The 20776-nt window shown below is 28.0% G+C and overlaps 3 protein-coding genes across 10 annotated transcripts in view; 2 read left to right on the top strand and 1 right to left on the bottom strand.

The window, feature by feature from the left end:
- Window positions 1–8743, top strand: part of LOC130677527 (paired box protein Pax-6-like) — a 36230-nt gene extending 27487 nt beyond the window's left edge. For all 3 annotated transcript variants that reach the window (XM_057484315.1, XM_057484313.1, XM_057484314.1), the window contains exons 9-10: window positions 278–531; window positions 4964–8743. In XM_057484315.1, coding sequence (XP_057340298.1) covers window positions 278–531; window positions 4964–5052 — 343 coding nt within the window. In that variant the 3' untranslated portion in view covers window positions 5053–8743. The remainder of the gene's footprint in view (window positions 1–277; window positions 532–4963) is intronic.
- Window positions 8744–8806: 63 nt separating this feature from the next.
- LOC130677525 (transmembrane 7 superfamily member 3-like) lies at window positions 8807–16692 on the bottom strand. The gene is made up of 8 exons (XM_057484311.1): window positions 16503–16692; window positions 14713–15048; window positions 14373–14641; window positions 12897–13068; window positions 12644–12808; window positions 12421–12573; window positions 10073–10333; window positions 8807–9939 (listed from the first exon to the last, which is right to left on the bottom strand). Exons 1-8 carry the CDS (start codon window positions 16573–16575, stop codon window positions 9716–9718), a joined length of 1653 nt encoding a protein of 550 aa, XP_057340294.1. The 5' UTR covers window positions 16576–16692; the 3' UTR covers window positions 8807–9715.
- A 290-nt stretch (window positions 16693–16982) lies between these two features.
- LOC130678017 (ankyrin repeat and sterile alpha motif domain-containing protein 1B) overlaps window positions 16983–20776 on the top strand; it is a 76625-nt gene continuing 72831 nt past the window's right edge. For all 6 annotated transcript variants that reach the window (XM_057484987.1, XM_057484986.1, XM_057484985.1 and 3 more), the window contains exon 1: window positions 16983–17211. In XM_057484987.1, coding sequence (XP_057340970.1) covers window positions 17108–17211 — 104 coding nt within the window. In that variant the 5' untranslated portion in view covers window positions 16983–17107. The remainder of the gene's footprint in view (window positions 17212–20776) is intronic.

Here is a 20776-nt window from a genome sequence, read left to right as displayed (position 1 = left end):
AAGTAATGACAGAAAAAAATTAATAAATTCTACTGAATTTTTTTTTGACTCGGATTTGTATAAAAATTTTTTAGTAAAAAAAGTATAGAAATATACAATAAAATTTTTTCTTTAAAATGAATTTATTTCGTGTCCGTACGCTAATTGGAGCGCAAGTTACGATGATTTAAAGATGAATAAATTGTAGTAGCATAAAATGAATAAAAAAATGCCAACAATTGTAATGATACATAAATTATAAGGTGAAAATAATAGTGTTGAACTTGATGGTTTTCAGTTCAATGACTAGTAGTTTGGGCGGATCAATGGGTGGCAGTTGTCTGCAACAACGAGCCGAAGGATACCCGGCGTACGTATTTCACGAGCCGCTGCACTCTTTAACCCAGTCTTATTCTCATCACACGAGTGCGGCGCATTCGCAACCCCATCGCGGCATACCGACCTCCCACGGTGGAACACCGAGCACATCAGGGGGTCAACCGACCGGTCCAGGAGGGGCACCATACCAACCTACCACTTCAACTGCCACTGGTAAGTAAATTAAATCACTTTTAATTGGCATCCTTTCGTTTATTATCATGCGCTCTCTGCATTCTTTTAATTACCGGGATCTTTCCTTTCAACAGAAGTAAATAATAACAACAACAACAACAACAAATAGACTATTTGTTGACTTGAACAGCCAATCACTAGAGCAATAAATATAAATTTTGTTTGAAACTAAGGGCCGCTGGCCAATTGTCTGGTAAACAAGAAGTCGGCGGTTCGGTTCCAGCCCAGAGTTTTTAAAAAAAAAAAATTATTAGTATTGATAACCAACAAAATTACCTCGATTTAAATTGTCGTTGAATATTTAGTGGTAAAAAAAATTATTTAAAAATCATTATAATAAAATGAATGAATAATTATTATGATAAAATAAATATATGAGTGCACTTGTGATGTCTGATGGCTTTTTCGAGAGACAACAGTCGCTCAGTGTACATACTCTTGAGGAAAAAGTTTATTTTATATACATATCTATGTATACATTTGTGTTTATATATATAATATGTAGAGAGTACAGATGAGGAAACGACGAGAGAATGCTTGTAAAATGCTAATGCGCCGGATACAGATAATTTTTCTACTCATGTACTCTGTGAAATGTACAGACACAAAATCCTCATTGCATATTTTGTTGTTCCGGCTTTCTATGCCAAATTACTTACCCATTTAACTCTTATTAATTTTAGTAACACGCGCATTAGCTTATTAACTTTTTTATTGTCAAATATTTTACACATTTTAATTTTTAATTTTCTTATGTTTGTTTTAATAACTAATTTATATTAGGGGTGAAATGGACCTATGATAATTTTTTTATTTTAATCGAAATTTTTCACCCAGGAATCAGTTCCTCGAAATAAAATTATTATTATTATTAAATATTAAATAATCGGATTACGTAAAAATGTCAAGATTTTTTTTGTTCAATGGCAAAAATTTTCGGAGTTAACACGGATTAAATCTGAAGCGGATGACTGTTTATTTATTTAATCTCTTCAGAGTAAAATTTACTCCATAGGAGAGTTTATTTTAATATTAAAACTTCGAATCGGAGTGAATGCGAATTCAAATAAAATCCAGATCACTCTGCTGTAAAAATAAACTCCCTATTTACTCCGCATGCGGAGTGATTTTTTTTAAACTCTGGGACTCCGAGTGACGGAGTAAATTCGGATTAAAATAAAATCTGTAATCACTCCGAATTCACTCCCGACTTTTGAAAGAGTGAAAAATTTAGTTGGTTATAAAGTTAATTGAGTAGACTGTAAAAAACTCGGAGTAAATTCGGACGAGTGTAAATGTAGCAGACATACATAATAAAATTTTTTAAAAATGCATGTACTGAATTTTTAATTGTCTAAACACGCATTTTTTTATTTTTATTTCATAAACATTTTAATTTATTATTTAAAAAGTTTTTAAAATTGTCAGATGTCTGCTAACTTTACTATCATTAAATTCGGAATAATTACGGATTTTAATTCAATCCGAATTTGAATTTAGTTATTGAATTCATTGAATCGAATTTACTCCGATACTCAGTTCTGGAGTTAAAAAAAACTACTCCGCATACGGAGTAAATATGGAGTTTGTTTTTTCAGCTGAGTGATTTCAGGGTGATCTGGATTTCATTTGAATCCACATTCACTCCGGCCCATAGTTTCGGTATTAAAATAAATTCCCCTTCGAAATGAATTTCACTCCGGGGTAATTAAATAAATAAACAGTCATCCGTTCCGCATTCACTCCGGATTTACTCCACGTTTACTCCGCAATTTTTTTACAGTGTCTATTTCTGTCACCTCAGTATTTTTTTAATCAAAATTTTTATTTTTTTACTCAAACTTTAAGTTTATAGAAAAAAAAAATCAAATCAACGCTCAGTAAAGTGCGCGGGAGTTCTGCTTGTTATCTGTATTTTAAAAAATAAATAATACAAAAAAAAAAATTAAAGATGACATGACATCGATGGCATAACAAAGGATTTAAAATCCAGTTTCCACAAAAATCAAAACTCAAATCAATAGATCCTACATCAGCACTTTGAGTCATGTATTTTATTTAAAACTGCATCCGGGCACACACACACACACAATTTTTCATTGACAAAAAAAATATATACATGAGCTTCAGAATAAAAACGAGTGAAATAAAAAATTTTAATTAAAAAAATGACAATACCCAAAGTGAGAATAAAAACTTGTGGTAATTGTGGGCTGAATCCTCAATCTAAGCTACCATACGATACACTATTTTTCTATATCGACAATACTAGTCTTGTGCATACGTAGTTCCATGCATACGCACACAGCAGTAACGGAATAACGGAATTGTAAAAGGATTTTAAAACAAATCTGGCATGGACGCCGTGGGCTGAATCGAAGAATGGGATGTTCGGCGGTTTTCCTCTCTAAATTTTCCATTTTCCACAATTCTCACTGACTATTTTCTCTTTGCTCTTCACTCCTCTTTCTCCTCACCCAATTTATATGTATATATATAGATATATATAGAGACATCTTTTTCCATCCCTGTAGTATACTTCCGGCGCCCCTCTTGCGTTTAACGAAAGCCGCGTTGGCGGTGGGCGCGGGGTGAAGGGCGAAAGCTTCACCCTCTACACAATCCTCCTCTTACCCTTCTTGTAGAGCCCGCGGGTTGGAGGGTAGAAGGAGAATGTGGATGTGGATGGGTTGGGTCTCGCCTCGGCTGGGCGAGCGCTCAATAACGTGCGAACCCAAAGGGGAGGAAATAGGGACCATAGCGTGCAAGAATGGTGTGTTGTATATTGCCTATGTCTATAACACTCCGTCGGAATGGTGACGAAAAATTTATTTTTATTATATATTAATAAATATATATAAATATATACTTTTGTCTGGCACTTTGCTACACTATTTTTTATTTTATTTCGAATAAAAAATTTATTTGTTCAGACAATCAACGCTATTCAATGTATATATAAATCAGTATATATTTAACATATATATTTATTATTGTATATTTAGTCTTTATAAATTTTTAGAAAAATATTTTAAATTCAAAAAATAGTCATCAATTTATTCCAAATTTTTTGTGAGAATCAAATTGTAAAAAATTTTTAAATCGAAGTAAAAAATTGGAAGTGATTACGGACTTCATTTAAATCTGCATTCACTCCGATTCGGAGTTTAAATATCAAAATAAACCCCCTTCTGGAGTAAATTTTACTCCGAGGGGATTAAATAAATAAACAATCATCTTCTTCACATTCACTTCGGATTTAATCATGATACTGAAGTTAGCCGACGTCGAATGATTTTTTGAATTTTTTTAAAAATGATAAATTAAAAAATTGTACCTGTAGTTTTTAAAATTTTTTTTAGGTGCATATTTTTATTTTTATTTTTTTTTAAAAATTGATTTGTTGAAAAAAAAATCCGAAAATTTTTAATTGTCTGCTCACTTCAGGATATTTAATCCGCGTTCGCAAATTTTTTACAGTGCATCGACTTATAATTTAATGAATCGATTTATTGATTACAATTAATCGATTTTAAATTTAATAGACCGGTTCTATTGATTGTATGTTTTAATACTAAATTTAAATTTATTGATAATAATGACACTGTAAAAAATTTTCGGATTAAATCCAGAGCGGATGATTTTTTATTTAATTTCCTTGGAGTAAAATTTACTCCTGAATTTTAGAATTAAAACTCCGGATCAGAGTCAATGATTAAAACAACATCCGTTTCCGAAATCATTCCGTTAAAAAAACTCTGCATTTACTGCATACGCGAGTGATTTTTCTAAAAACTCCAGAACTCGGAGTAAATCCAAATTCGAATAAAATCTTGACTCCAAATTTACTCTCGATTTTTTAAATCGTAAATATTCAATAAATTGATTTTCAATTCGATTTATAAATCGAATAGAGAAAATTTAAAATTTGACTGATTAAAATTTCGATTCATCGATTGATTCAATATCTCGATTCTGCACGCGGAGAATTATCTAATAATTTTCACTCGGTAATTGTGAGTAAAACTGGGCCTGGATGAATAATTACTCTTTCGTTTCAAGATAGTGTTTAATTATGGGGTAAAAAAAACCCAATTTCGAGTAATTTTTGAATGAAAAATAAAACAACAGGCATCAGTTTTCATTTTTTCCGTATTTATTTTGTTTTTGGCCCAGGTTTACTCTAAATTGTATGGTAAATTTTATCAAAAAATTCTCTCCGTGTGAATTTGACTATGATTTAAAATTTTTTACCACCGACTAAATATTTAAAATTCCAATTGCTGATATTTCAAATCATTAATAATTAATGCGTACAAATATTTTTTAAAAGTTTTTATGCATTAAATTATCAACAGTAATTACATAAAGTAAACAATTATTAATCCAAATTCAAAATAAATGTTAACAGGAGTAATATCAGCAGGTGTATCAGTACCAGTTCAAATACCATCCCAGCCACCGGATCTAACAAGTAACTACTGGCCGCGACTTCAGTGATCCCAGCTTTTCGGGTTCCCGCCCGCGAGCCTTCTCGTCGGACAGGAGAGCCCGCCTCCATCAGCGCCAACACCTGGTTCTCTTACACGGCCACTTCTCGCTTCTCTGGGTCTGCCCACGCACCAGCTGCCCTCGCCACCTGTGGTCCACCACCAGCATCACCATCATCAGCAAGCAACCGGCAACACGCCAGCCACGACACCGGTCCACACAACTTCCGACGCCTCCGAGTGAGTCTATAAGTCACTCTGACTTGCTCATTTTCGGCCTGGATTTTAATTACTTTTTTTATTTTATTTATTTGTTTTTTATCTTTTTTCAAATTCTATTTATCAAAAATAAATAATCCAAACTGTGGAGTAACATCCGGATCATACAGGGTTTAAGCGCTTCTTTAAATATTTTATCTTATTAATATAAAAAATAATAATACTAATAATAATAATACTAATAATAATAATAATAATAATAATAATAATAGTAATAATAATAAAGAAGAAATTTTGCAGATGTGTCTGCAGTACGTTTTAAGATCGATTCTGCTCAATTTAAATTTCTGTGTCTGTGTATAGAGTATAGAGTATGGTAATTGCAAAATGAAGAAAGAGACCAGATAAAGACAGAAAAGAATAAGTAGAGTAAGAATTAGAGGAGGAGTTGGAGAAGTTGGGGTTTGAGAAACAGGGGATGAGGTTGGGGTTGAGGGAAAACGAACCTCGGAACTTGTAGCTACCAAATAAGAGCAAGTGAGTGAGCTTGAGTCGTAGAAGGGATTCAAGTTTTATAGAGAGCTACAACGGCTGGTGGTATTCTCGCGAGATTTCCTGTTGGGGTGATTCGCGGGATGAGCTGACTGTTTTTTGGGTTCCTAACAGTTGAATCAAGTAAAGGGAAACTCGATGCTGCTGATGATAGTGAGGGTGGATTTCTTAGGGTCGGCCATCGCGCTCTCGTCTAGTTATGGCGGCCGTGGATCTTTTTATAACAAATTCTCATTCGACTCTGATATCAAATTTTTTTGTCATTTATTTAAACAATTTTTTTTTGAAAAAAATCATTTAATTTTTCGCATTTCAAATTTTAAATAACATTATTATTTCACAGTACGTTGATTTAAATTATTTGTTTGAGAAGCGCAAAGGGTTTTAGTAAATGTGGAGCAAATAATAAATAAAAACAATGAGATATTAAATATTCTCATTAAAAAATAAAACGTTCAATTTAAAATGAAATATTTGAATGATTAAGTAATTAATAAGTGTAGATGATGTAAAAATAAATGTAAAATAGACTTTGTTACTCCTTAGTTAATGTATATATATATACATATACATAAATATATATGTATATATATAACTGATGATAAATAGTAGCTGCATATTGTATATACGCATGAGTGAAAAAGACCTGTGCTGTTCAGACTTAAAACTGTAGACTTTGCGGTTAATAATTAAACAAAATACAGATTAATATATACAGATTTACAAATAACCATTAATCATTAATAGTAATCTTGCATATAAATCATTGAGAGTAAGTTTTAACAATTTAATGCACTTATATTATTTTAAATCTGGTAGTCGCGATTTTTTTTTTATTCAATGCAAAATATAAATTTCATTTTTTAGTTTACTGTTAGTTGGTTATTTTATGGTACAGTTGATTTATGATGAGTTTGTTTCACGAGCCGGAGGCTAATGATGCCAACACATGAGTTCTGAGATTCCGTACTCTTTAGAAAACAGAAAATAATATTAGAAACTGTGACAAGATGAGTATTGGACTACACAAATCATAAATTACTCATAAATTGATGCGTTGGCTTCATAAGCCGAAGGTTAGTGATGCCAATACATTAATTTTGAGTCTATACTCAATAGAAAACAGAAAATAATTTTAGAAACTATGACTAGATGAGTATTTGACCACACAAGTCATAGATTACTCATAAATTAGCGTATTGGCTTCAATAAGCCGAAGGTTAGTGATGCCAATACATTAATTTTGAACCTGTACTCATTAAAAAACAGGACATACTTTTAATAACTATTACAAAATGAGTATTTGACTACACAAGTCATAAATTACTTATAAAGTGATGCATTGGCTTCATAAGCCGAAGGTCAGTGATGCCAATACATGAACTTTGAGTCTGTATTCAATAGAAAACAGAAATGAATTTTAAAAAAGAAATAATTGATGGTAAAAACTATCGATTACTAACAATTTGCACTAATCATTTGTGTTAACTTCATAAGCCAAAGGTTAATGATGCCAGTATATTGATTTGGAGTTAATCTACATCAGAAAACAGCATATAATTTTAAAAACAGAGTAATTTATCTTAAAAACTATCGATTACTGAAAATTTGTACTAATTATTTATGTTGGCTTCATAAGCCGAAGATCAGTGATACCCGTACATGAATTTTGAGTCCATATTCATCAGAAAACAGAATATAATTTAAAAAACAAAGTAATTGATATTGAAAACTATCAATTACTAATAATTTGTACCAATTATTCGTGTTGGCTTCACAAGCCGAAGGTCAGTGATGCCCGCACATGAATTTTGCGAGTCTATACTCATTTTAAAGCATAAATAATTTCAAAAACGATTATAACTAAAGTAATAGATACTTTAAAATATTGATTACTATAATTTTGATTACTTACTCAAAAATTTTTGTTGGTATTTAAATTAAAACCTAACGCGCGACTATTTAAAGATTAATAATTTTTGTTTTGTTTACTGATGAATGAAACTAATGATTAATTAACGGATTTAAATGAACCCAAGTGCATTTGCATTAATAATTTGACATAATAAATAAATAATAAAGTAATAAAATGAATAAAAAAACAATCAGTATATAAATTTAGAATAAAGTTAAAGAATGTTTGATTCGATCTCATAATCACAGTCAATAGTTAGTTTATTTCAACAACAAGAAAGTTTATTAAAGTAACGTTAAATAAAGGTTTAATTACACACGATATTATTACAGAATGTATTGTTGTAATAATAAATAATTATAGTACCAAATAAATCAATCTAGATGACTCATTAATCGACGACTAAATAAATTTTATTGTATTCAATAAAAATAGAAATAAATATTCAGAAAAGAATGAAAAGTAACAGGGGAAAATTTATATTTTTGGAATAAAACTCGAGATAAAATAAAAAAATTGAGGCTAAATTTAAAGTTTGAGTGAATAGAGAAAACTTTTTACGAGCCATTGGATCAAAAAAAAAAAGTTATTTGAAATATGTAAATAATTATAATTTCTTCCGTGTTATTGTTCGGAATTTTTTTTAGTATTTTATATCACAATTATGTAATACTTATAAATAAATTTAGAATAATGATAACAAAATGTACAGATTTTAAAAATAATAATAATTATTATAAATAAATAAGTTAGTGAATTTTAACACGGGAGTATTTATCGTAGAAACTCGAAATAAAATAAAATGTATGCGTATAAACAAATCTATCATCAATAAAAAATATTAATATTAATAATTAATGGATTAATAATTATAATTATAACTAATATATAATATTCGCGGCAGTAATTTTATGTAAGTGTTGTGAATAAAATGATATTGTTGCTGTGATTATCTTAAGATTGTAAGTAGTAGAACAAAACAAAAAATATATATAAATATATATATATATATATATAATAGACCCAATGTTTTAGGTCACACTTGTCTTTAATTCAATAAATGTTATTTCATTATAATGTCAGGTAATTTGACTTCTCTTATTATTCAATTTTATCAATAAACTTTTTTTTATTCAATTCTTCGAGTGTCAAAATATTAATATTTTTTTTTATTTCCATGTAGAATTTAATTTTTAAGTAAAAATTAATACAAATATCTATGCGTTTTAAATTCTAATCAAAATGGAAGGCAGCCATTCAAAATGGCGGCTCAAGATTGATAAGTATTTTAGGTTATACATTTATTTTTAAATATAAGTACAGTCGAATTCCAATAACTCGGACAGTCTACGGAGGAGCGGAAATTTTTCTGGGATTCCCGAGTTTACCGATGCCCCTTTTTCCGGAAAAAGTAAACTATCACGCATGCGCTCTTACGTGTGTGCTAGATATATATAAATATATACAGACATAAATGTATAGCATCGGGTGGGAGACAGCGTAGTAGTGGGGGTCAAATTGAGGGAAAGTTCCGAGATAATGATACGGAAGTTAGCTGACGTTTCATAATTTTTGAATTTTATCTAAACGATGAATTATGAAAAAAAAAAATATTCAAAAAAATTGCACCTACAGTTTTTTTAATTTTCTACATGTGCATGTTTTTAGATTTTTTTTTTTTGTCATTTATCTATTGAAAAAAAAAATTCAAAAATTGTAAACTTCAGGATTATTCGAGTCAATGGACTCCGACTGTAGAAAATTTTTTTCAAAATTTTTTTTTGTAAATATTTGAATTCCGTAGATAAAAATTGTATTAAAATTTTTTTTTTTTATTTTCTATGCATGGTAAAAGTTTCTCACTAGATGGCGGTGTAGTAAAAAATAATTAATGGTAATTGACACTCAAAGAATTAATGATTAACACTTAATATAAAAAAATATATATATTTAAAATAGATAACTTTTGTATAAAAATATTGAGCTTTTACTTCAAAAACGTGGTGTAATTTCTAGCACTATTAATATTACTTCCAATTAAAAATGTGCGTTGATGATGAGGTTCCTCAGCAATAATTGGATAAGAACTTTCAGAGTCAATTGAATTATAATCGACACGACGTGGAAATAATGGAGTGCCATTTAATCTTTTTCTTTGCAAATGAATACTCTGTAGAGCCAACAGTACCCAGAAGATTGATAGCCATATGTCTTTTCGAGTCCACAGATCATAATATCAATATGTTTATATTAATATCAAGTAAGTATATTTACTCAAATAAATATGCTAAGTCAATATCGTTTGACTCATAATATAATACAGTATAATATTATTATATATTACCTTTGGATTGGAAGGGTGGATGAATAATAGCGACGTTAAATCCATGGATTGTAATCCTCCGTACGGTATTGATAATAATGTATTTGAAACTCGAGCCAATCCAGTAGTCAATCGGCAAAATAATGGCGAACGCGCCAATAAAAGCGCAACAAATAATATTTGAATTCGGGGAAAATATACAAAGTAATAATAGCACAATTATTATTATTGTTGCGTAAATTATCCAAAATATTGTGTCATTAACTAATGGTAGTTGGCCATCTACAAATAATTTTAATTATTTATTAATAATTATCCATTAAAATTTTTTATATAAAAAAAAAATTGGGAAATCCAAATGTGCACAAGTCATTTGCTCATTCAAAAAGTGATCAATAGATAACGCTTCTATATACCAAAAAGTATTTGAACAAAATGGTAGCTAAAATTTTTCATGAATTGCATGTTTTGAGTTTTTATTAATTACTAGGCCTTTGCGCGCTGATGCGCACCCATTATTTTTTACCTCGTAATATTTTTAAACTACATTTTACGCTCCCCTTATGAAAAAATCGTTATTAAAAATATTCATCGTGGATGTCTATTGTCCCTATTAGCGGCTAACATCACCAACCATCCTTATAGCAACCGTTAGCATAACAAAAGTTTCCATAACAACATAGCAACCGTTGCTATGCTAATAGTCTCCATAGTAACCGTTGTTATGGTAACAGTCTCCATAGCAACTGTTGCCACGACTAACTATCCCCATAGCAACTGTTGCTATGACAACAGTGTCCATAGCAACCGTTGCCATGCTAACAGTCTCCATAGAAACCGTTGCCTTACTAACAGTCTCCACAGGAACCGTTGCTATGACAAGAGTGTCCATAACAACCGTTGCCATGCTAACAGTCTCCATGGAAACCGTTGCCCTGCTAACAGTCTCCTTAGTAACTGTTGCTGTGGCAACATTCTCCATAGCCACCGTTGCTATGACAACAGCCTCCTTAGCAACCGTTGCCATGACAACTATAAGCGGAGACATAACACCGGCTTTTTTAGGATAGATAATTAAACCAAAAGGATTTGAATAGTAATTTTCAAAAGGATCTTCTATTGAAGAATTCAAGTGTAATAAAAAATTAAATTGATCAATCGGCTGTGTACTTTTTAAGTTTTTGTGTTTACCAACATCCGTATATACTGATGGATATCACAGGTATTTTTTTACATTTTTTTTTTTTCAATCATTATTTTTAAAAAAAGCGACTAAAAATTGTGTTCGTTTTGTTCATTAATAAAATATCTTTCAAATGGTACGAATTTTACGTTGACTAGTGTAAATATGATTTTTACGTGAGTGAATCACCTGGGACTGGATAAGCGTTAGCAGAATACATCTCATTGCTCCGCAATTGAGTTGTGCAAAAAAAATGTTTTCCTCGATTTGTTTAATTATCAGTAAAAAATCCGTTTTCTAGTCATTCGATAGGAAAATAAATTTCCTAAAACTTTTGTTTGACAAAAAAATACCGTAAAATTAATCGTTCGCAAGTTACAGTAATTTTAAGCTTAAGTAATTAGTGTGTAAGATAAAAAACGGCTGTAACTTTTAAACAATTGGTTTTACGTAATTTTTCAATCAAATAAAAGTTGAAGAGAATTAAATAAACTTTCTAAAGACCATAAGCAACGTACACTTATCTCGTGTAGTTACTGAGATTCAGTCAGTAAAATGATAAATTATTTACAAAAATTGTCAGCGTGATTGTGAAAAAAATAACTAGTAATTGTAAACACTCGTCTAAATTAATGCGTCGAGATAACAAGCGTGTAATCTAAATAAGTTACGCACAAAATAAATATAAATATATGTACGATAAATGCAATTAGGTAAATATGGATCTTTAAAGCTGGTTTAGGAGTCCGTGGGAGTTTGCTGGTCGACATGCTCGGGGTTTGTCACACATTTACATCCACACGCATAAAAAAGGGAGGGTGAGATCAGTCAGTATGGTGAGAAAGCACGACATAGACGGACCCTACTAGGGGACTCGTCGTTTCCACATGAGTGGGCAGCATTGATAGAAGCCGCATACCCAACGAAATGTTCTACTCTCTACATCTTTATTCCTGAATGACGACCATCGTCCAAGCTGAGCTTGCGCAACTAAAACCTCATGAAAATTTACCCCTCAGCTTTCATTACTTTCCTATAATTTAAAATGCCCTAAAACTTTAACCCAACTTGTCATCTTATTGCTATACAAAAGCATTTAAATTTTCTAGCTCTTTCATTCAGTCCTAATTTTTTTTATCTTTCGTACTGTCATTATTTACTTTATTATCTATAAAATAATACGTGCCTGGCATTCCTAAGTACGCTGTACTGGCCACCAAAGCACCGAGGAACAATGACGCTTGAAGAATTCCAATACATGGCATTCCTTTCATACACCAGAGTATTACCAGTAATGAACCCATTATTATTCCAATTATTATTGATAAATTTATCGTTACTATTAATTTGAATATCATTATTATTATTATATTACTATTCAATATTTATTTTATTTAAAAATTACTCACATGTGCTGTCTAGTTCATTGTCTTGAAATATTGTATAGCCGACAATACCACCAGCTAAACAGCCGAGTAAAAATAATTCGACTTCATAGCGACGACGAGTTATGAATGTTAGGAATATTCCGAAAAATAGTACAGAGGCACAAAGTACTTTTGATATTGTTGTGTCTGTAATTAATTAATAAATTTATTTATTTATTTATGGGCTGAAGGAATTGAATGAGTAACTGGTGTATGGTTGAATATAAATACTTACTTAAATAATAACAAGACTTGTCATCGGAAAATGGAGTACAGGAGTAAGAAAATATTGGTACGTATGCTGATGAATGGTTTTTAAATGTTGCGATCATTACGTAAGCAGATCCTACTCCTGGGTATGAGCTGTAAATTCTTCGCATTGGTGACGTGTAAAATAATGTTGGTACCTAGAAATAATAAAATGATAATAAGTAAATTTAAATTTGAATTTTAAAATACAGCCGACTACCCGTCATAAGCCTCTTCCCCTCAATCGGGAGTTACTGAGTCCAAACAACTTGCCCCACTTAACTACTCTAAGGAGTTTTGTACCAGAGAGCCCGTTATAAGCCTCCGTTAAAATTGTCTAAATTATAAACTAACAATAGGAAAAGAATTTCTAAATAAATGATGAAAATGTAATATCGATGTTTCGCGGAGAATAATTTAATCATTATTGAGTAAAATATTATTTATTGTTCATAGTTGTAATCATTAATTACAATTAAAGCTTCCGTTACAATTTAAAAGTTTTATTGATCATTATGTTGATCAATAAAATTATTATTATCATTACTGTAATTAATACCGTTGTCATTATAATTTTTTGCATTCGAATTATTATTAGTGTAAAAAGATAAGTATTTATTTTAGCGCTGTAAGCACTAGAAAAATTGGGACAGTAACGTATGTAACAAAACGTAAATATGACGTTTAAAATGATATAAAATAAAACAGGCTTATAACGGGTAGTCAAGAACAAAACTAAACGCACGGTAGTGGGAGGACTGAAATTCCAAGAAAAATTTCTCCTACATCCCCTAGACCAGGCTCATAACGGGTAGTCGACTGTAGATCAACTTAGATCTATTTTTTTTAAATTTTAGATCTATGATAATATCAACAGATCTTCTCAGATTTATATAGATCTCATTAATTTCTTTAAATTTTAGATTTAAGTAACAAAATTTATTTCAAAATCAAATTTTTTAAATTTTTACTATTTATTAATTTGCTTTTTTTGTCTTACTCTAAATAGAGCTAAAGATCTCAGATCTACGGAGATTTAAATAAAAAACCAGATTTAGATCTTCGTAGATCTAAACAATTTTTTAATATTTTTTTTTTAATTGCAGTAGTGTCTAAACTATTAAATTTACGGAAAAGTTGTCATGAACTTTTTTGCAGAGAATTTTATTCCCTACAAAATTGTGCTGATACATATTTGTCATATTTTCTATAGATAACTCGTAATTTAAGTTTAAAGAAACTAGAATATTAATGCATTAGTACTGATTTTTTTTTAAGTTCTTTAAATCAAAATTGCGAGTTATGTATCAAAAATACGATAAAATTGTAAAGGAACAAATTTGTAGAGAATAAAATTTTCTAAAAAAAATCATTCTATAAATTTTTTCGTAGGCCTGATAATTTATGAGATATTAAATTTGAAGTTTCATACAAAAATTTTTTAAAAAATAATAATAAATACCTTGGCGCCATTTTTTACTATATCATCAACAGTAAGCATTTTAATGATAGTAGAAAAATATGTCTCATTACTAAAGTCACTTTCGTCAGTGTACAGACGATAAGCTTCATAAGTTATTAAATTTTTTTCGCATGGTAATTTAAATCCATTGATAAGAGAAGCAGATGCTGGCTGCGAGTCAATAATTACTGTGGAATTCGTCAATAATAATTTTTGATAAGGCGATACTTCGATATCAAATTCCATGTTACATCCTCCCGGAACTGGAGCTGATAAAAAATATAATCATTAATAATAATTATTATTTCTATAAGTAAATTTATCGTAAAAATAAAATTACCTTGTAAAGTATAAGCAGTAATAGCTATCAAGGCTGGTACAGTCTTATTATTATTATTTATCACATTTATTTGGGTGTATGCTATATCTTTCGAGTCTAACTGCAGCCCGATATTCGAGCCATTTATTTGCGTTATTTTATTTTGAGCATTTTGCATACTAAGCGTAAGATTTTTTTCTTGAGCATGTACTTGAATTATGATAAACGATAATTCAGTCGGAATGTTACTGATTAGTACTGAAGTATTTATAAAAGCTGGTAAAATTGTTTTATTGTAAAACGCTTGGCCATTGAGATGCGAACTATTAAAAGTATCTAGTGAAATTGTTACTGAGTCTAAAAAAAAATAATTATTTTTTTTTTTTTTGGTATTTACTTCAAAGAAGTTATTGATGTAATAATGTACTGGAGTCTTCATTACGTAATTCGAGTTACGTAAACTTTGTTATTAAACTTTGAACTTAAAACTTTTTTAATTTTTTTTTTGAAGAAAATATTTATTCAAAATATCTTCATATTTTTTTTTTTACTTGTGATTGAGTCAGTTGGTAATTAAGACTTCAAATTATTAAGTTACAAAAAAATTAGTGTAATTAAAAAAAATACTTGTAAATTTTTTGTAGAAAAATAAAAGTTGCCTAGACTTTAATTTTAATTTTTTAGTTAAAATCAATGGATGTTTAAAAAATTTCTTTATTAAAAATATTAAAAAATTTTTTAATTTTAAAAAAATATTTTATTTTTATCTGATGGTTTTTTTAAAGAATATAGAATTTTTTAAATTTGTCGGCTTGTGATAAAAATTGAATTTAAAATTTTCTTTCTCGGGGTTTTTATTAAAAACACAAGACGATATCTGATCGTTTTTTTTCAAAATTAAAATCAAAAACTAAAAAGTAAGAGATGAAGTTTCTAAATTAATTAATAAAAGTTCTGTAAAAAAATTTATTATACATTTCAAAATTTTAAACTTCCAATTTTTTTAATAATTATAATAATTAATACGAGTGTGAATATATCAGACATCAAACAATTTATAATTTTTGAATAATAAAATTTTTAAAAATGCGCGCGCTAATTTTTCAATTATTTAAATACGCATTTTTAAATTTTTATTCAACTCACATTTCATTTATTTATTCAAAAATTAAAAAAATTTCTAATTGTCAGCCAAATTCACACTCCTATAATTAATCATTTTTAAAAAACAAAAATTAAAAAAATTTTTCAAATTCTGTCTATTATTCAGTTAATAAATATTTTATTTACAAAAAAAAAGAAATTATATAAATTAATTTTGTAATTTTTAAATTCCCGCCAATTTTTTTTTTTTTTTAAATCGCCTGATTTTTATTAATTATTTACAATATTTAATTACAATTAATTTAAAATAAATAATTAATCAATGTAATTACTGTAATAAATAATTTATCAATTTAATTAATGTACTAAATAATAAAAAATTTAAACAAAACAAAAATAAAGAAATAAATTTTAATTTACATACATTATAATAAATTTTTTTTTCTTTTATGCAGATGATAAATTTTTATCACTAAAGCGTTTTAATCTCATTATTTATTATATTTATTTATAAATTTATTACTCAACTTCTATATTTAGACAATTTTAAAAAAATCGACTTCAACAATTTGAATTCAATTTAAAAAAATTATTAAATAATAATCGTAGCAATCTTTCTATCGATCAATTACTGATGATAATTAAAAATAATTGTTATTTAAATTATAGAATAATAAATAAAAACAAAAATAGGTTAGGTTACATACCCGGTTGAAAATCTTTAGTATAAATAATTCCAAACAATAAAAAACAAAACCCAATATTTAAATAAATTTTCATTATCACTTTAAATATTTACAAATAAAACACTTAATTAATAATAATAAATGAAGCAAATTAATTACTGTGTAAATAAAGCGATCATACTGAGGAGTTAATGACAAGTGACGTTAAAAAATCAGCTGTAAAGTGACAGAGATTTGAACTGCGCGCGGGAACTGAGAATTTGAATTTTAAAAACTTCGCTCTTTAATTAAAGAAAATATTCAAATAAATTATAATGATTAATAATTACTAATTATCAAGTAAAAATAATTTAATTAGTTAATATCATCAATTATTAATGTAAATTAAATAATAATAAATTAAAAAAAAAATTACTGGTAGTATGAGTGGCAGTGTAGTGTAGAGGCGGGAATTTAATTTGAAATAAAACCGCCAGGTGTCAGTTTTGTAGTGGGAATATGGCGCCGGTGGATCAATGAAAAGTAGTATCTCGTAAACTCGGTAAATATTAGTAGTAAAATAATAATTAAATAGCAGTGAGTAAAGTGGTGTAATATGACAAGTGTTTAAAAGTGTTAAATGGGACATGGGAAAAGATCAGGAGCTGCTGGAGGCAGCAAGAAGTGGAAATGTTACAATTGTCGAAAAAATTCTTGGTCAACGAGCTCGAAGGAGTGGTCCATTGGCAAGGTGGGTGTTAACCCGTTTTTTTACCTACCAAATTAATTGTTAACTTTATTTTTAATTATTTAATAAACTGGCCACTTATTTTATTTATTCGCTGGATGAGGTTTTAAAAATTAAGTAGAAATTTAAAATTTTAAAACTCAGGATCCAGGTCATCATCTGTCTCCACTTGTTTGCTGTAATGATTTTTTAGTTTCGTATAATATCAAGATCTGGGCAGACTCGTGACCTATATTAGGTGTTAATAATATAAAATATTTATGTAAAAATATGAAAAAAAAATTTTGTTTTCATTGTTGATGTTATTATTATTTTTTTGAGTGATGAAGTAGCGTGGATTTAATTATTTGATAAATAATGAGCGTAATGGTTTTGGTAGAATGAGCTGATAAGAAAATAAAATAACAAGGAAGGAAAGATATCAAGGTTGCTTGCTTGCAGGTATTTTATCAATGGAGTAATAACAATTGTAGATGTTATGAATCATTGTTGAACATTCATTGCTGGATTGCGTGTACCGGTACGATATATATCTAGTACACCAGGTTGAGTAAGCATCTGAGTAAGGACCCTATCAAATAATCATTTTGTTCAATAAAATTATTCCGGGTATTTTTTAAATTCAAATTATAAATCATGTACTGTCACTTTTAATACTCGTTCGCAGAAATTATTTCGTTTAATTTATGTGTGAATGTACCTGTCAGTTGTCAATTTTTAAAATTTTCAAATGAGTGAATTAAATTTAAAAATTCAAATTTGAAAATCAGTATGTGCATTTTTTTTATTTTTAGTTTTAATTGTTTAGTTCATTCATTTGTAATTAAAAGTTTGTTTTATATCTGCTACATTCATTTTGATTTAAATTTTATTTTACACTACTCGGAACATTTAAATTCATTTGTTCATTAATTATTTAATTCTTAAAAATTATTTGTGACTTTTAAATAATTTTTGAAATTTTATCATAAATCAACAACGGGAATTTCTTGTAAATTTTCAAATTCTACTTTTGATAATTTATTTTTTATGATGGAAAAAAGTAATCATTTAAGTTCATTTTTTACTAAGAGTGTGAGTCAAATTCGAATTCTCAAATTAGTCTTAACTTCTTAAATCTTCAGGATTAACCGAAAGTTTTTAAATTATTCGACGTTCTAATTAGCAAATTGTCTAACTCCATTTTAGAAAATCTTTCATTTATGTGAAAAAAAAGTAATTAAAAATTTTTATTATAAAAATCAATTCCATATCTAGTAAATGTACAATTTTTTTGTCTAGGTTACTCAAATAATATTTTTTCTGACTATTAGTATCTGAAAATTGCACAGAATCACCTACTAAAAAATATTAAGCCAGACAATTTGCTAATTAGAACTTTGATTTGTAACTTTTCAAATTTCTTTGATTCAAATCGAGAAATTGTGATCAGCTTTCAAATATTCTTTTATTTAATCGAGAGCTTAGTTTTCAAGTGATCAAAAATAATTTATTCGTATGCTCGTGTCTGAGCTCTATTTACCTCAGACAAAAATTTGAATTACATATCAGAAAAATTGTTACAGTCTCAAGTCGTTCAAAATAAAATTTTGGAATTTTTTTAAATTTTCAAATTATTTGTAAATTTACTAATTTGGAAAGTTTCGAATTATTCGAAATATTACACCATCAATTCGAAAATTAAAGAATAATTCAAAAATTTGAAATATTCGATTCGATTCGATATAAAAATTTTGTAAGTTTGTATTATTCGCACACTTTTATTTTTTTCAAAATAATAAATTATTAAAAAAAAATTTTTTTACTTGCAAATAAAATATTTTCGAGCTTTTAATTTTCAAAATTTTAATCATTCATAGTTGATTAAAAATTTTTTTGGCGGAAAAATTTGAATAATTAAAAATTTAGTTTATCAAATAACTCTCTTTATTAATTTTTTAATTAATTATTTAAGTCATGATTTATTTATTTACACGTACATTATTTTTTTCCGCATCGCACGTTTTTCATTCAGTTCCGGCACGTGTTGACAGTTCAGTAACCTTTAAAACTACGTCACAATAAATAATAATAACAACAACAACAACAAAAAAAAAATAATAATCACAATAATATCAACAGTAAATGAATTAATTGTAACGTTTTAAAATTAATTAATACTGAAATAAATTTCGTTACTACAATAAACACCATTAATTAAAATGAAATTTATTTTTAAACTCAAGTACGCGGGATAGGAGTCTTTATTCAATTCAAGTATTCCGCGAACGATACGATGTATTTATAAACTATCCATTATAGAACGTTCGTGTAATGAATTGAGTTTTAACAATTTAAATTTAACTGATTATACACAGAAAAAAAAACTTTTGTGAAAACAGTATTTTGTTGAGCAATAAATTGATATATAAATTATTGCATTATTAATTTCATATCTAAGAAGAATAATTTTCTTGACAGAAGAATACCAAAATTTATTTACACTGCTGCACAAAAAGATCAAAATATCTTGAAATAAACATTTACACAGAAAAAAAAAAGGTTTTGTCACAAGAAATATTTTGAATTATGAATTAAAGACAGAAATTTTCTTAGGACTAACAAAAATTCCTTACCCCAATAATTTTTTTCAATCTTCAGAAATTTTTGTTTTCAACTTAAAACCTCAAAAATTTCTGGGGACAATTAAAGACTTTTTGCGCCAAGAAATCCGTTTTTTCCGTGTACCTGAAGACCGATACATTTTTTGGGCAACGAAAATAAGTAAAATTGATTGATTTATTTATTTTGTTTATTTATTTATCAATAATTTTTCGACTCTGGAATCGAGATTCCCTAAGGGCCGCAATATATAAAAATTTTACAAAGTATAGTATAATAATAATATTCAAATGTCAACATAGAATAAGTAAGATAATTTTAGTAAATTAAGTGAATTGAATTAATTAAGTTAGTTAAATAGGTAGGTAGATAGCTAGACTCCAATTATACAATAATAGTATATAAATACATATTTAATCGATAATATAATAGTAATCAATAATCGTACATACTCATAAAAGTGGACCTAATTTACGTCTTTCTGCAGAAAATAATTATAACATTCTGATCTGAATTCTTTATAAGTTGCAATTGACACAATAGATTAGATTATACAATAAGCAATTTTTTATATTATATGCATTTCAATTGATACATAAAGTACAACTAATAACTACTTTGGTTACATTCGTATATACTATAAATTAAATTAATATATTATGATATAATTAAGATATAAGTAATATTATAACAAGTAATTTGTTAATGAGTGTGAATGTAGCAGACATCAGATAAATTTTAATTATTAATAAATAGAGTAAATAATTAATAGAACGAAATTTTAAAAAAATGCGCATTTATAAAATTTTTAAATTAATAAGTGCATTTTTTTATAAATGAATCGTTTATTTGAGAAACCTTATAAGTCAAGAAAACAAAATTTTTCAGGAAACACAAAAAACATTTTTTTGGAAAAACTTGACATTAAAATAATAAATAAATAATTGAAAACAATAATGTTAGCGTC

This window comes from Microplitis mediator, chromosome 11 (assembly GCF_029852145.1).
Source record: "Microplitis mediator isolate UGA2020A chromosome 11, iyMicMedi2.1, whole genome shotgun sequence".
Classification (NCBI taxonomy): Eukaryota; Metazoa; Arthropoda; class Insecta; order Hymenoptera; family Braconidae; genus Microplitis; species Microplitis mediator.
This window is presented reverse-complemented; position numbering and strand designations above follow the sequence as displayed.

Bases quoted from the DNA above. Each gene is read 5' to 3' on its own strand.
- LOC130677525 (XM_057484311.1), bottom strand. From the start codon at position 16,575: ATGAAAATTTATTTAAATATTGGGTTTTGTTTTTTATTGTTTGGAATT. The intron at 10,334-12,420 runs GCACGTATTATT...AATTATTTGTAG, and splicing joins AGCGTACTTAGGAATGCCAG to ATGGCCAACTACCATTAGTT. The intron at 9,940-10,072 runs GTAATATATAAT...GGACTCGAAAAG, and splicing joins TCCACCCTTCCAATCCAAAG to ACATATGGCTATCAATCTTC.